General features: G+C 40.3%; 1 protein-coding gene across 5 annotated transcripts in view; it reads right to left on the bottom strand.

Annotated features, from left to right (window-relative positions):
* Positions 1–16,896, bottom strand: part of LOC149314346 (EF-hand calcium-binding domain-containing protein 4A-like) — a 77,872-nt gene that overhangs the window by 34,049 nt on the left and 26,927 nt on the right. For all 5 annotated transcript variants that reach the window (XR_016280915.1, XR_016280916.1, XM_089520907.1 and 2 more), the window contains exons 3-10: positions 14,105–14,353; positions 12,424–12,535; positions 9,791–9,950; positions 8,024–8,170; positions 6,846–6,936; positions 6,592–6,684; positions 3,287–3,474; positions 338–409 (exon numbers count right to left, since the gene is read on the bottom strand). Coding sequence is in view for 3 of the 5 variants with exons in the window: in XM_089520907.1 (XP_089377033.1) it covers positions 338–409; positions 3,287–3,474; positions 6,592–6,684; positions 6,846–6,936; positions 8,024–8,170; positions 9,791–9,950; positions 12,424–12,535; positions 14,105–14,311 (1,070 nt within the window). In the remaining 2 variants the exon portion in view is untranslated. The remainder of the gene's footprint in view (positions 1–337; positions 410–3,286; positions 3,475–6,591; positions 6,685–6,845; positions 6,937–8,023; positions 8,171–9,790; positions 9,951–12,423; positions 12,536–14,104; positions 14,354–16,896) is intronic.

Here is a 16,896-nt window from a genome sequence, read left to right as displayed (position 1 = left end):
CAGACAGTACTCTGGCAACCCTATGACCTCAAGGAAAGTTTAGAAAGCATTTGGGCTACAAGTCCCAGAATCCCTCAGCCAGCTAGAGAAACACCCATTTTCCTTGTGCCTTTTCTCATTAAACCTATCCTGTAATGATTCCTCCGTATGTCCCATCATTCTGCCCTTCCAATAATGGAGCCCTCACTATCAATTGTCATACTCAATGTCCCCCATAGTGATATCCAGTCACTTTATTCCAAATGATATCCAGTATCTTTATTCCAAAGCACAATATACTGTAATTCACTAAACAATTGAACAAGCCTTAGAGAGTGTTTCAAATTAGATTTCTTACCTAAGAAGCTCCAGTTGTCTCAGGAGGCTTTGTTTTTCTTTCTGCATATTTTTAGAGACTCTAAATACATCCCTGTGTTAAAGGTAAAAAGGACTCTCTGTGAATTAACCATCACAAGTTTTGTCTTTTGTAAGCATTAATAATATGATCAAAATCCCAGACCGGATGGCAGCAATTGAGAATGGAGGCTGGGCTAAATAAATGTGCATTATTAGGAGCACACTGGATCCAGGTTCTTCCCTCCACCACTCCCTTCTTCTTCTGTGTCATGTCTTTTTAGATTGTAAGCCCGAGGGCAGGTAACCATCTAACTAAAAAGATTCTATGTACAGTGCTGTGTAAATTTACAGCGCTTCATAAATAAAGGTTAATAATAATAATAATAATAATAATCAATGGCATACTGATGTAAACCACTGACAGTACACTTCACTTCTCTCTGCCTCATCTAGATCTTAGCCTCTAAGAGAAATCCCCAGTTGCAAAGCACCTCACCCTTTTATAGCTCTGGGGAACTAATTACTTGTAATAATTGGTTCATTTACTCAGTAACTAAGCTATAGCTAAATTACATTATGACTGTAACTTTAAAAATGATAACCTCATTTCTTTTGCAGTGTAACTATTTACTTACCGTACTTTTATACTGGGAAATTAATTTATTGTCAGTGCTGGAAAGAATATAAAGTAATTCAATATGCTATTGTTAATTAGTCTGTTAAATAAATTGCTAGGGTTTTTACAAAGAAACTGGGATTTATAAAAGATGGCCTATCTGGTTGTCACTGACGCCTTCTTGTGGCAAATCTTGTTACTGACTTCTTCAACTATTTTATTTTTGTCCCTTTTAAGTGGCCTTCCTCAGCCAGCCACTTACCAGATGCAGTGCATAGGGGGATTTGTAGTGCAATGCAGCTGGAAACACGAGGTTAGGGAAAGCGGTTCTAAAGGGATGTCCTAAACAGGAATCTAATAATGTGTTAAATTAAAATTTTGTCACTGATATGATTGTATCTTCTTCTACCCCTACCATATGTGTATTGTTCATTCATCCTTCAAAGGCCATCAACTGTTTGTCTGGTAAGATTCAAAAAGCTGAATAATACTGAGCTCACTCCAATGAGAAAAGAAGGTTAGAAAGATCTGTTGGTGAATCAAGGATGAAGAATTCTTCATAAGAAATATTTTGAGTGCCTTTGAATGCAGTTATTCAGGAGTATGGGGAAAATGTTCTGTATATGGAAAGAAGCACTCAAAATATTTCTTATGAAGAATTCTTCATCCTTGATTCATAGAATCATAGAGTTGGAAGAGACCATAAGGGCCATCCAGTCCAACCCCCTGCCATGCAGCAATTCACCAACAGATCTTTCTAAGCATTCCCTTCTCACTGGAGCATTATTCACCTTTTTGAATCTTACCAGACAATTTCTCCCATACTCCTGAATAACTGCATCGTCTCCCTCTCCCTCACCTAGAATCATAAACATTGTTTTCAATGCATACTTATTTTGTATGCAAATGCCAGAGATCCCAGGTTCAGTCCCTCTCATCTCAGGTTTCTAGCAATCTTAGTCCTACCACCCACCTGCTCTTTAGTCAATCCACTGTGTTGGTAACAAGCAAATTAATTTGTTGGGTTTCATTAGGGGAAGGACAGAATGAGTTAGCACAAAAGCCAGTTAAATATAATTAGTGATTTTTCAAGGTTTGCTAGCAAGCAGTATTACCCAACAAATGAACTTGTTAAGCCTTAGTAAGGGAAGAATATGATTAGTATTTCACTCATTATTGCCCAGCTCTACTTTCAATACTTATGGGGATGTGGCTTCACTAAATGGTAGAGGAATAATACTGAATGGCTGTGCCATGGCTGCCTCCCTAACTTCTGAGGAGGGCAGTGCCTTCTTCTTGCCGGATCTAAGGGAGACTATGGGTGCTGCTGCTATTGCATCCTCCTCTTCCTTGGGTGGAAGAGAAGGCAGGCTTTTATATCACACATCCTTGTCTTCCTCTAGTGGGGGAGTCTGAGGGTGGTGATATATAATTTGAGAGTGGCTGTATGACTGCCAGTCTCACAACTGCTCCAGCAGCAACATTTCACACATGGAGTCTTGCACAATTGGGAGGTCATTGACAGGTATCCCCCATCAATGAAAAGGGGATGCAGCAGCTGCAGGTTGGGGACAGAACAGAAGTTGCAATATGTGATAAGTATTGCTAAAGCCACTTTTTTCACCATGTGTAGAAATAATTGCATCTGTGTTAAATGGTGTTTGGAGATCTCTCTCACTACCTAGTAGGATATTATTTTACAGGATAGTAGATTCTTTAGTTGATCAGTTCTTGGCTTGTTCAGAACTAGCAAATAGATTGAATACTCTCTTGGAAACCAAAAAAATGATTGCTTGATTTGCAACAGTGACTAGTTTCAATGATGTCATAAATTTCTGAACATTAACATGATTGATCGTTGCGACAATAATGCTTGGCACATGTACCTTTGTTTTGTTCCAAGACTGTTATGGCCCATGGGTTTTGACAATAAAGAGTTTTTAAATTAAAGTACTCTAGTACATGCTATCCAAGTCAATGACTTCACTGTGGTTCTCCCCGCCCCCCAATGTGAACTGAGAAGGATTTTCATTACTAGTTCATGTGGAGGAAAGGAAACATATTATTTTCTAAGTGGCCTCTGAGACTGTAAAGGTTTTGAAGCAGAGGAAAGAAACAACATGCATTTTCAAAGGTTTTAACTCAGGACCTCTTGGAAGCTGATGGAAGATGTTTGGGTTTACACTTCATATTAATCTGCCACAATCCAAGAACACTGCTATTACTTTCCTCATTTCAATAAATGCACACTCACTAAGTCCCTGGAGCAAACCAGCCCTCTCTTGTGAGAATAGCTGGCACCTTTGTACGGTTTAGAAGCCCACCCTGACATGCCTGTTCTTCTGCTCCTGCTCTAGCTGGGCTTCTTTCTGTAGCTGCTGAAGGTGACCTTGGGCTACCTCCAGCTCCCACTTGCTTCTCTCCAGCTGGTCCAGGAGGTTTTCGTTCAGAATCTGTAGCCTCTCATTTTGCACCCTCATCTCCAGATGCTCAGAGTTCTGAGATTGTAACTGAAGTTCCAGCTGGAAAAAATAAATAGAAACCCCCCACCCCAAAGATATTAGAAGGACAGACTGAAAACAGCTTCATGCTATGTAGGAGGCTTTGTGAGTATAAAATTAATGTGAAATATTTAAATAAAACTGTGGTACAATGAGATGAAATAACAAACATACCAATACATATGAACTTAATACACTACCAGCATGCACATTTAAATAAATTAATAAAAGGCTGTGACCAATATCCCCTGGTTTGTTATAATTACCCTTGTGTCTTCCTGTCCATCGCAGTTTCTCTATGCCATGTGAGCATCAGCCCAGTTAAAAACACCAAGGTCAGGGAACTACAGGAAGGCAAAGTACAACCCCGCCTCCTTTTCAAAACTAGGTTACTTTTGAATGTGCATTGTAGACACATGGTAGGAAACTGTTCGCCTTTCAGACATGATTAGACTACAACTCCCATCAGCCCCAGCTAGCATAGTCAATTATCAGTTATGGGAACTATAACTATAAAAAATCACCCCCATTGACTTCATCCTGCTATTCCATGGCAGAATCCTTAATAATGTTTTTTGTATTAATATTACTCATAAATCCTAATTCCTGTATTTCGCTGAATGTGGCAGCAAGAGTTGAGACACACACAACTCATAAAATTAAAATTATAACTTTAATTTATAGTATCATACCCACAGGCTAAATGCATTTACATGTACATAATTTCATGTAGTTAAAGTGAAAATTTGGTAAGATGTGGGTTTTAAAGAAATTTTTAAAAGAGTAACTTTTAAAAAAAAATAATGTTAAATTATTTTTAAAAATAAGGAAGCCTCTCCTTTCTCCTCTCACTGAACCTTGCCCCATTCATACCATCTCTTCTGCTAAGGTCCAGAGTTTCAAAGGGGCACGTCAAAAACCACAGCATATTTCTGCCAAAAGGCAGATGTTTGGATATCAGTGGTGTCACTCTCCCCTTAGAAGAGTGTCACATCCCCACGCACACTCTAGTGACTCCTCTGGAGGACGCTATAGTTCTATCTTTATTGTTATGTTTTAAATGCTTCTAAATTCTTTTAAATGAGGGGTACTTTAAATAGGATAGTTTATCTATTTTTGAACCTGTTTTTTACTATTATGTTTGGGTTTTAGCCATATTTTGTTTTAAGCTATGATGTGTCAGCCTGGATTACATACAAGGAAGAAGGCAGGATATAAATTTTAAAAATAATAAAATTAATAAAACAGGGCTCACAGGATCTTTTTATTTATAATTAAGTCAGAAAAGGGCTAAAGAGTACCAGAAGGATCCAGACATGAAATGAACTGAGAAAGCTCTAATTCCAGAATGCTTCACTTCCTTCTCTGCTGTTTCACCTGAACACAATCCCCCTTTAGGGCTTTTAAGCAGCCCAGGACAAATACTGATTCAGAAATGATCATAACAGCCCTGATAATACAAACAATATGGCTTTATCTCGCCACTGCATTCCTTCAAGAGGATGTAATCATGCAATAAGGACATGTGTAAACAGAACAGATGGCCTTCTGCACAGATGGCTCCATCTGGCTGGAGTTAAAACATGAATAGTGTTGGAATCCTATCACAGTTGTGATCCAGGAAGTTAAACGAGGATGGCAGGCTTTTTGCAAAAGGAGCTCACCTAAGCCTTGCACGTAAAGGGGAATTCCTAGATGCCACCTGGCACAAGGCAGCACCTTGGAGATCTCTGATGGGAATTTTACAAGGAGGTTGTTGGAGCAAAGTTTTATGGTGGGGTCTCAAGTGTGATGCTAAGGAGGTTTCCAGTACTGTTTAAGTCAGCCAAGAATGTGGGTTATGTAGAAGAAACAAGGACAACTCCACAGCTGGGGAAAGGAAATGTGTGTAGCATAAATGATCATCCTTTATTCAAGTACTTTATGAATCAGGTGTAGCTCACACACTGAACACTCTTCACTTGAGGACCTCAACATCCCATGATTATTTTCATGAAGAAAATAGCTAGTCACATGAAACACTGTAGACAAAGCTTTCACATCCACTGCCACTCTTAAGACAACATGCAATGAAATGCTAGTGACTGTAATGATAAAGAAGGAATTCCAAACTATAGATGGCACATAAGTATCTGGGGCTAGTGTAGCATAGTAGTTTGAGAGTTTGACTATGATTCTGAAGACCAAGGTTCGATTCCCAGCTCAGCTATGAAACCCACTGGCTGACCTTGCGCAAGTCACATGCACTCAGCCTCGATGGAAAGCAATGGCAAACCTCTGAACAAGTCTTGTCAAGTTCACTTTAAGATTGACATAGGTAGGAAATGACTTGAAGGCACACAACAACATGAAATAAGTACCTGATGGGATCAAATGCCTCTGGTGGATGAAAATGGTGAAGAATAAGTACTTCAGAAGAGAAGTACAAAAGACTGCAGCAACTGGGTTTAGCATTATTTAAAGCAAACCTTCCTTTGCCATCAAGGTTTCTTTCTATTTTGCAACCTGTAACTCAAACACCTGGACCCTAATCCAGCTCCAGACCTGTGCAAGGCGTGAGTGACTTGGAATAATAATGAGCATCATTTCTGGCACCAAAATAATAATAATAATAATAATAAAGTTTATTTCTACCCCGCCCTTCCATAGATATGATCAGGGCGGCTTACAAATTTAAAAACAGTACAATAGAAAAGGAAAATTCAAATATAAAAGTTAAAAACATTACTACAAAATACAGGAGCAGGAGATCAATAAAACACACGTGTCAAGGGCAAAGAAAAAGAAGAGTTAAATTACAGCAAACCGAGGTCAAAAGGGGAAAAAGTAAGGGGCAGGAAAAAACAGTCTAACTAAGGTGGGAAGGCCAACTGAAATAGATATGTCTTCAGATTTTTCTTGAAGATAGCTAGTGACACATCCAGCCACTTCAATGGGGGATCTAATAGATTGGCACTATGGATGTACATGAGATAGGCATGCCAGTGCACCCCTGTATCTACTGAGCACATACAGATGCTGAGGATTTCATTCTTGTTTAGGACTCAAACAAGAGTGTTACAACAAGCACTCCTTCTGCTTCAATGACGAGCAAATCCAATGTAGCAATGTCAAGGGAGACATAGATAAAATATCCACCTTTTTCTGACAATAGAGCATTTTTTCAAATTCTTGTTCTTTGTTCCGCAGCTCCTTCTGAAGCAGGCTGCTCTTGTCCTGCCTTGTGGATTCCTGCAAAGAACAGATAATAATGTTTACTTTTTCTTCCTTCCAGTGACCTCCACAGAATCAGGTCCCTAGTGCTCTTGCAAAAACTGCAATAGTAATCCAACATGTGGGCAAGCAGCCTCCAACGCAGGAGTTATAGTCCCAAAGCTGGGGAAAGAGTTTACCTGGCAGAGCAGCTGTTCCCTTTCTGCCTTAATTTGCTGCTCCATTTCTTCATAGAGGCACCTGATTTCTCTGTCATGGTCTGTCTCCCGCCTAGAAGCACAAAATAAGATGAACAAGATGTGGGCGATATTACCAAAATCTCACTGAACACCAGTGAAGTGGAAAGTCCTGATGGAGTAGTAACATGGAATCCCCACTTGCAAGATGTTAGTTCCCATTTTGCATTGAGATCCTGTGTGTCTGGATGTGCAAGCAGTGAAAGTGTCAAACCACTTGCACTATGACCCACTGTGTGAGCAGTTTGACTTAGCTAGATCTTGGCCGGTGTTTACAAAGAGCAAAGATAAAGAGGGAGGAGGAAGAGAGAGAAAATCTTTCCTTCTCTAAATCCAAAAGGAATCACCCCAGCTAATGTAGTGGTTTTAGTGTTGTACTACAAATTTGGAGATCAAACTTCAAATCCTCACATGAGCATTAAAAAACACCCCCACTGGATTACCTTGAGTGAGTCACATGCTCTCAGCCTCAGAGGATGGCAATGGCAAAACCTCTCTGAAGAAACTTGCCAAGAAAACCCTATGATAGGTTCCCTTAGGATTGCCATAAGCCAAAAATGACTTGAAGGCACAGAACAGCAAATGTGAGATGTGTTGTAATGCTCTTCACAAACTTCTTCTGTGAAGCAGTCAAGAGAGAAAAGTTCCAAAGAAAGGAGGGTTGTAGATCTCTCTTGATCTCCATCTCTATCTTTCTCTGCAGCTTCCACAGCAGTTGGGGGTCTGTTTACCACCCATACTGACAATATTTTTTCAAGCTGTCGAGTGAGTAAAAAGGCAACTAGTATCTCTGCTTTTAAGCCTCTGGTTCTGGAGTTACTAGCTGGGATTTGGTTGTTAGAAAGCATACCCTGAACCACCACTTCCATCTTGGGAGTGAAAAGGCAATTTTCAAATGTGGACAAAGTGGATCTTGGAATTGCTCCAGGGCTCCAACTACCTTAACCTGACCTTGGTAATAAGCAAAAAGTTCAGCTAGCCACAACACAGACAAGATTTTCTGAAAAATATTTTGGTCCATTGCTTCAGGCAACCAACTGTCTTTACCCTACCCTGGTGACCTGAGCTCTTCTGCATTCTTTCTACTACAAAATAACACCTGCAACCTGATCATGTCCTACCGTTTTAATGCCAGCTCCACAGACTCCTTCTCCTGTTGTACATCCCTGAGGTATGAGGAAATGCGGAAGAGAAATTCTTCAAAACTGGCCAAGAGCTCTGGTTGTTCTTTCCGGAGTCGAGTCCAAAGCTCCTGGATTTCACTCTGACTGGAACAAAGACAAGCAGAAGAGTTTTGTGCTTCTCAGAAATGGAATCTAAAGGCTTAATGTGCTCTATAACTGTTAGTTCTTATCAGTAGTCTTCCTAGCCCCCACTCACCCACCCCCTGAGGGAAACAAAAGCAAAAAGAGGTGATATGTCTAGTCCAAGGCCTTGAAAAACACAACGTGCTGCTTTAAAGTCGAGGTTCACAATAGGAGGGGACTCTTGCAAAGTTTCTAACTTTCGTGTTGCTCTGCTTGATTCTTACTGAATTAGTAGCCCAGATGCCTTCTCTTTCGTGCCCAAACCACCACCAGTCTTGTTTGAATCTACACATAGAATCACTAATTAGCTACCTAAACTGAGAATTTGTTTGGGGGATGAAGAATGTCATGGGCTGACAAACAGCTAGCTCAAAGGTGGAAAAACCGTTGGCCTCTAAATGTTTTGGACTGCAACTCCCATAGTCTCTTATCATTGACCATAGTGCCAAGCTGAAGTCCAAAACATCCAGAGCAACAGATGTGGGACAGACTCTAGAAATATCATTCAAAAATTTTAACCAAGAGGCCATAATACAAAATGCTCTAGCAATGCTTTTGAACATTAGGTCCCTAAAGACAGTTACAATGAGTACCATTGTCCTTGAAGAAGCTCTGTGCATTGGTGGTTCTTGGGTCCAAGAATTGGGTAAGCAACCTGTCCTGGATGAGACTGTACTCCTTCTGAGAGAAAAGGTGCATAACATGGGACTGCTCTCAGATCCATCTTTGCCACTGGAATCCCAGGTGGACTCTGACGCTCAGAGTGCTTGAGGCCAGCTTTTATTTGTCCCTCAGCTACAGCTCTTCCTGGACAGGGACAGCTTAGCCACAGTAGTCCATGCACTGGTAACGTCCCAAGTAGACTACAGCAATGCAATCTATGGTGAGTTGCTATTGAAGATGCTTCAGAAGCTGCAGCTAGTGCAAAATGCAACAGCTGAATTGCTAACTGGAATGCTACACAAAACCATACAATAGTTGTTTTAAATAAACTGCACTGGCTATCAACATACTTCAAAGTGCAGGTGATTATTTCAAATCCCTAAATGTCTGGGACCTTGATATTTGAAGGAATCTCTCTCTCTGCACACACCTGCCAAGCTGTAAGAGGTGTTGGATGGGACTGCCTCTGTGTCCCGTCAGTTGGAGAAATAAACTAGGAAGACATGGGCGAGGGCTTTCTCTTCTGTGGCACTTTACACACACACACACACACACACACACACACACACACCAACATTGTGAAATATTCCTTCCTTTAAGGCCTAACTGGTATCGATGCTGCTGTTATTCCAGCACCAAGTAAACACACAACTTTTTTTTCCCTAAAGTAACCAGGGTTTTATTGATTTTCTAAAAATCCACACATGTACATGGTATTAAACTGTTTTACGTTATTTTTGTCTTCTTTTGACTTGCTAAAATATTTACTATGTCTTTAGCCTGCTTAAATTATTTACACTATTAGAAACTCATTTTATTAAACTCTGCCTTAATATTTTTAAATATAGGTCAGGATATAAACATTTTGATAAGGTAAGTTAAGAGGAAAGAAGAACAGACTAGAAAGTTCCAACTTACTCTTCAAAGACCTGAGATGCTTCAAGTTGCTCCAAAAGGGAGAAAAATCTTTTTTCCTCCTCATCAGTCTGGTCCAAGTCATCTGACCAGCCAGATTCAAATGTCTCTTCATGCCTGGTGATTTCAGAGCTTTGGTACTGCTCAATTCCAATGAACTTCCCTGTGAGGGTGACAGAAATAAATGAGTACAAGATCAGATTGCAGCACAGAGTTGGGATAGAAATAAGATAATTTCTTGCTCTGCTCCAGGCTCCTTTGTGGCTATAGCTATATAAAAGGAGTGATGCAAGCACTGAAGGTTGCTTAGAAGCCAGCTGCATCTTCTCATATGGAACCAAAGCTCTCTAATTCCCAGATGTGGTGTGTATCAGTGTTAAAATACCTGAGGCGGGGTGGGGGGTGGGAGGCGTGGGTGGAGTAGAAGGATATTATTGAAATTTCCAACCAGCATCTCCAATTATCTCTTCCAATTTTAGTTAACCCATGCCCATTGCCAGAGGCCTCCTTGAGTCTTCAAGGTTTTACAGTGAAATCTGAGTGGAACAGAGTTAATTCTTTTGCCTACAATCCCAAACAGACACTGTGGATCAGAAATACTTCCTGGACTGACTGGATGCTGTCTCATACTGTATGATTGGTGAAGGGTCTGGAAACCATGCCTTAGGAGGAAAGACTTAGGAAACTGGTTACATTCAGCCTGAAGAAGAGATGGTTAAGAGGTGATATGATAGCCCTATATAAATATTTGAAGGGGTGTCATATTGAGGATGCAGCAAGCTTCTTTTCTGCTGCTCCAAGGAATAGGACACGCAACAATGGATGCAAGCTGCAGGAAAAAAGATACCACTTCAACATTATCAGGAACTTCCTGACAGTAAGAGCTGTTTGACAGTGGAACACACTCCCTCAGAGAGAGGTGGAGTCTCCTTTGAAGGTCTTTAAACAGAAGCTGGATGGCGATCTGTTGGGGGTGCTTTTATTGTGATTTCCTGCATGGCAGGGTGTTGGGCTGGATAGCCCTCATGGTCTCTTCCAGCTCTATGATTCTATGATTACAGGGCTCAGGCAACTGTCCCTAGTAGCTCAGAAGCCATTTTTAATAAATAAATAAATAAATAAAATACCTCGCCCCAACTCTTGAATTTGTTTGCATGTCCTCCTCGTGTTAAAAGACAAAACTTTTAACAATTTTTATTGTACCTATTTTGCTATGTTAATTGCTATGCATTTTTCATTGTTATTTTTATTGTTGTTATGAATTACTATGCTTTTTTGCTATTTATTGTTATTGTGATTTGTTATGTTATTTTTATAGTAACTATCATTTGCTATGTATTTTCTTTATTGTTGTAACTTGCCTGGATTCTTCGTGATTGGGCGGGCTAGAAATAATTTGTTATTATTATTATTATTAAAACACAGGCCTGAGTCCCCTTGTCCCTTCTCATCCCAATCAGTGTAATCTGACAAGATGTCTTCCTCATTTGTAATCAGTTTGCCATGTGGAGATTAAGTGAAAGAAAAACCTTGATTTTTTAAAAAACAGGATTTTTAAAAAAATCCTTTCATCTTTGGCTTATTCCCTTAAGGGTCTTACAAGTTAACCACTTGGCAGAGTTATATATTGTCTTTCCTGGCTCCTTGTCATGTCTCTGGGTCAAGTCCCTAGTCGCCTGCTTAGCCTTAGAACACTAAGACATTCACAGTTTGTACAAAACACTGCATTGTTCCAGTTCAAATAAGAACTTCTCATTACTTTCTTGCCCAATTGCCTTATTCTGATAGCTTTGATCAACTCTCTTCCCATCAGATTTGTGAAACTGTTGACTTAAGCTGTTTTCTTAAGAAAAAGGAACTTGGCTTCTTTTACACAGCACAAGGCCACAGAAATACTTGAGTCTCCAAGGTTTTACAGGAAGGCTATCCTCTCCTCCATGCAGTTCATACTTGACAAAACAATGTAGACTATAGCTTGCCCTCTTTGTTATAGCTACAGGGTCTGCCTGGGTATTGCAAAACTGGATGCCTTACTCTTAGAAGATGCCCTTCTTGGCAGAGTAACATCACTACATAAAATAATCCCATCTCAACTACTCACTGGCAAGAGGTAGGCACATTCACCAAACATGCTCTGCAAACATGAAATCTGGTGGGTTTACATAGGAATTCACCTTGCTCAGAACTATCATTGTGAAGATGACTCAAAAATGTGGGGCAAAGACAGAAGTGTTTACTTTGTATCAAGCAAAAACAACAACCTCCCAACAACAAAATTTTGCCAACTCAAATATTTGGTATCCATCTTCACTCCTACTGAGCAGATACATGAATTATGCACACTTTCAGTACTGTGACTGCCTAAGGTGGGTTGAATGTCACCCTAGGATGAAAATGCTTCTATTCTGTATGCTTTTTGCCTGCGTTAGGGATGGAGACCATGAGATCCTCTGGATACTACTGGATTGCAATTCCCTACATTGCTTCACTTTGGCTAGCATTGGCTGGGGTTGATGGAACTTGCAACTGAATAACTTATGTTTTCTATCCCTGGTCTGAATAAATAAGGTGATAGTTTACAACATCACTGTTTGAAATATTCTCATTGATCACCAGGACTCTCTTATGTCTCTTACCTAGTCCCATGCTGAATTCAACTGGGGTGAGATAACCATTATTATCTTGCTCTAGGCTATCAAAAACAGCCTCTAGCTGTTCAGTGGTGAGGGGCAGTTCACTCTGTAGCCGCTGTGGGGGGAAAAGAAAAAAAAAGGAAAGGAAGTTCAAATCTAGGATTTTTGGTTCATGCTTAAATGACCAGGTCATGAAAAACTTTGCTTATCCCATTTTCCCAGCTTCCTCCACTTTTATAAATATTGTCAATTGGGAATCTGCTGGGAACAGTTCAACAGTTCAAACTGGAAAATCCAACAAACCTGCATAGTGCCTGTCAACTAAGCCCAAACAGAAATATGGAAGGAAGGAAGAAATCCTTGTCAGAAAAAGGATGCCCACAGCAGTAATTTTCTTTTTGTTTTCTTTTAAAAGCAAAAGTGAAACCTCCACCTACCTAGTTCTATAATTAGCATTTAGCATGGTTGAATTAATCCTTAAATGACTTTAATGGTACATAACTAATGGGAAACTGGCAGAAGCCAATTTGCAAGTGTCAAGCTATTTGTTCTGCCATAACAGAGTACTGTCCCCTGGTTGCAACACCGCTCAAGCTGGCCACAAGTCAAACAGCCTCCTTTTAACTGGTTTTAATTCTGTGCCTTTCACTATCACCTGACATGCAAACATTATGCAGCTGAAGGCACAAAGATAATAGAGTATCTCCACAACATACCTTTTCTTGCCTTATTTCTACATGATTGTTACATACAACATGGTACCTGTATACCATATCAGAAAGGAGGGGTATTCTTCTGAGTTGCAAGTATATATACAGATATGGTTGGGGCAGGAGACTTAGACTCAGAAAGGGCAGGGAGAAATGAAATGTACAACATAAAGACAGTGTCAATTATGCTACCAGCAGTAGCCATAGACAAAATAGTTGTTGCTGCTAACATGAATGTTATGGCATTGGGCAAGTCAGTTAATGTACACAGGGTGATTTAAATGAAACTTTTGTCTCAGTTTAGGCTACATGAAATACACCTGAACCTCCTGATGAATTGCAGTTCAATCGTTTAAAGTTCTAGTCTCCTTGAGACCAGAATCTTTTCCTTTTTTCCAGAATGACCACTTTAAAGTCACTTAAGAAAGCATTTTGGGAGGCTAATGGTTTTAAAATACTGGCATTTCTAACATCAGATATGTTTCCATTTGTCTTCTGCATAGGGTCAGGAATTTCATGACTATGATGAAGTAGGCTGCAGATCACAAAGGCTCATGCCATAGCAAACCTGTTAAGTCTTTAAAATGTCACAGAACCCCTTTGTTGTTTTTCAGATTTAGTCAAGGCAGAATAGAGCTTATGGATATATTGCTTTACAAGGAGGTTGTTGGAGCAAAGTTTTATGGTGGGGTCTCAAGTGTGATGCTAAGGAGGTTTTCAGTACTGTTTAAGTCAGCCAAGAATGAGGGTTATGTAGAAGAAACAAGGACAACTCCACAGCTGGGGAAAGGAAATGTGTGTAGCATAAATGATCATCCTTTATTCAAGTACTTTATGAATCAGGTGTAGCTCACACACTGAACACTCAGAATAGAGCTTATGGATATATAGCTAAAGAGTTTTGCTATTTAAACTAATCTAAACTAGAGTTTTGCCTCTGAAGGGAAGGAGGCAGAAGCAGCTCCACCACTTACTTGCATGTCAGCTTTGGTAATGAAGCCCTTCTCCTCCTTGTCACAGAGCCGGAAGAGCTCCCGGGCCTTCTCCAGCATCTCCACATGCAGGTCTTCCATATTGTTCAAGAACACAGGAGGTGACGAGGGACCAGAGATGGTTCCATCCTCTTCCTTGTCTTTTTGAGTGGCTGCTTCAAAGAGTACATTTTGCTTAGGTCTTTCCATTGCTTCACAACTTTTTCCTCAGTGGGGCTGGAATGCATCTAGCTGCAAAGATAACAGTGTTTTGAAAAAAGAAAAAATGAAGTGAATTACTTGTCCCCTCAAAATCCTGAATGAAAGATTCCACCCATCCCTACTGGACCATGAAACAAAGTACTGGAAACCCCCCGTTTCTATCATTGAAAGGGAAAAAAAGGTCAGAAAAAGAACTTAGAACAAAAGATGAGAATCATGTGCCCACCTCCGTGCCTTTGTTGCCCCACACCTGGACTCTCCTCTACCCCACCACCATTTTTTGGCCAAGAGAGAGAGAGAATTGCTATCCTCCCCCCCCCCCCTCCCCACAGCAGCAAGTCTTCTTCTTCTTCTAACCTTCTTTTAATAGCAAAAAAGCAGCAGGTGACTTCTGGCCATTTTTTTGTTGTTTTCAGTTATGTTTTTAAAATAGGTGGGAGCAGCTAGTGGGAAATCAGTCCCTGGATCCCCAGATTCTGCCCACCCCTGGCAATGAGATAAATTTGCAGTTTCTTCAAACAGCCATCATTTCATAAGAAAGCAGAGATGACTGCACTCCTCAAACAAGAGAAATGAGTGTCTTTGGCCCTTAAGGGTAGAGGCCTTTCCCCATTTCTCTCCTTACACACATGGACCAGTAGTTATGATTGTTCAATACTTTTGTGAAACCCAGTTCTATAATAACAACTTCGTGTTGCCAATGGAAAAAGATCCATTGTTGTTAAGACAAAACAAACACAAAATCAAATGGGATAGGGGTGAGCCATGTACTGCCTCAATACACTAGACTTCAATTGTTAGGCTTAAGGCACCATTTGTTCAGATTCCAGAAAACTTGAGTTCAGTTCCTGAAGCATTTGCCAGTTCTAGATCCTAATATGATTTGTTGGAAGCTATATTATTATTATTATTATTATTATTATTATTATTAGCAATAGCAAATACATTTCTATACCACTTATCAGTGCATTGAAGCACTCCCTAAGTGGTTTATTATTAGTGTTATTATTATGCTTTATTTATATAGCACTATAGATTTACACAGTGCTGTACATAGAAACAATAAAATAAAGTAAACCTGCCCATGGCATACAATCTAAGAAATAATAGCATAATACATAACAATACAGGAAAGGGTTAAATATAGTAAAGCAGGCAACAAATTAAAAATGTCAAATGACAAATAATAATCACGCAATGCCTGGGAACGCTTCTCTAAACAGGATTGTCTTCAACTCATTTTTGAAACTGGTTAAATAAGTGATGAGCCGCGTTCATGGGGGAAGGAGATTCCAGGAGTGAAGGGCAGCAAGTGAAAAGGAATGAATCTGGGACAGGGCAGTGAAAATCCTAGGCTGAGACAGTAGACCTTGATTACCAGAACGGAAGGCACAAGTGGGAAGGTGAGGAGAAAGAACGTTAGATAAATACGGAGGGGCCAGCCCATGCAGAGCTTTAAAAGTCAAGAACAGGAGTATTTCTTTCCATAAAGCAATCAGGGCACAGCAATATACATCATAGAATCATGGAGTTGGAAGAGACTGCAAGGGCCATCCAGTCCAACCCCCTGCCATGCAGGAAATCTATATCAAAGCATCCCCAACAGATGGCTATCCAGCCTCTGCTTAAAGACCTCCAAAGAAGGAGACTCCACTACACTCTGAGGAAGTGTGTTCCACTGTCGAACAGTCCTTACTGTCAGGAAGTTCCTCCTAATGTTGAGGTGGAATCTCTTTTCCTGCAGCTTGCATCCATTACTCCAGGTCCTAGACTTTGGAGCAGCAAAAAACAAGTTAGCTCCCTACTCAATATGACTTCGCTTCAAGTATTTAATCATATCACCCCTTAACCTTCTCTTCTCCAGGCTAAACATCCACAGCTCCCTAAGTCGTTCCTCATAGGACATGGTTTCCAGACCACTTTAGTCGCACTCCTTTGGATATGTCCCAGTTTTGCAATGTCCTTTTTGAATTGTGGTGGAACTGGACACAATATTCCAGGTGGGGCCTGACTAGAGCAGAATAGAGTGGCACTAGTACTTCTCTTGATCTAGACACTATATGTCTATTGATGCAGCCTAAAATCGCATTGGCCTTGTTAGCTGCCGCATCGCACTGTTAACTCATGTTCAACTTGTGGTCTACTTTGGACTCCCAAATCCCTTTCACATGTAGTCTCGTTTAGCCAGGTGTCACCCATCCTATATCTGTTCATTTCAGTTTTCCGCCCTAAGTGCAGTACCTTACATTTATCCGTGTTGAAATTCATTTTATTAGCTTTGGCCCAGCTTTCTAATATATTAAGGTCATTTTGAATTTTGATCCTGTCCTCTGGAGTATTAGCTTTCTCCTAATTTGGTGTCATCTGCAAATTTGATAGGTATGCCCTCAGTTCTGTCATCCAAGTCATTGATAAAGATATTGAATAGCACTGGGCCCAGAACAGAGCCCTGTGGGACCCCACTGGTCACGTCTTTCCAGGATGAAGGCCACGGAACACTTAATCAGGGATAAGAACCACTGAATTCAATGAAATATACTGCTGAGTAGATTGGCAAAAGATTATGTTACACT

This window comes from Sceloporus occidentalis, unplaced genomic scaffold (assembly GCF_023333645.1).
Source record: "Sceloporus occidentalis isolate IW3139 unplaced genomic scaffold, rSceOcc1.0.p SCAF_4, whole genome shotgun sequence".
NCBI classification, from domain to species: Eukaryota; Metazoa; Chordata; class Lepidosauria; order Squamata; family Phrynosomatidae; genus Sceloporus; species Sceloporus occidentalis.
The sequence above is the reverse complement of the archived record's forward strand: the minus strand, read 5'-3'. Positions and strand labels throughout refer to the sequence as shown.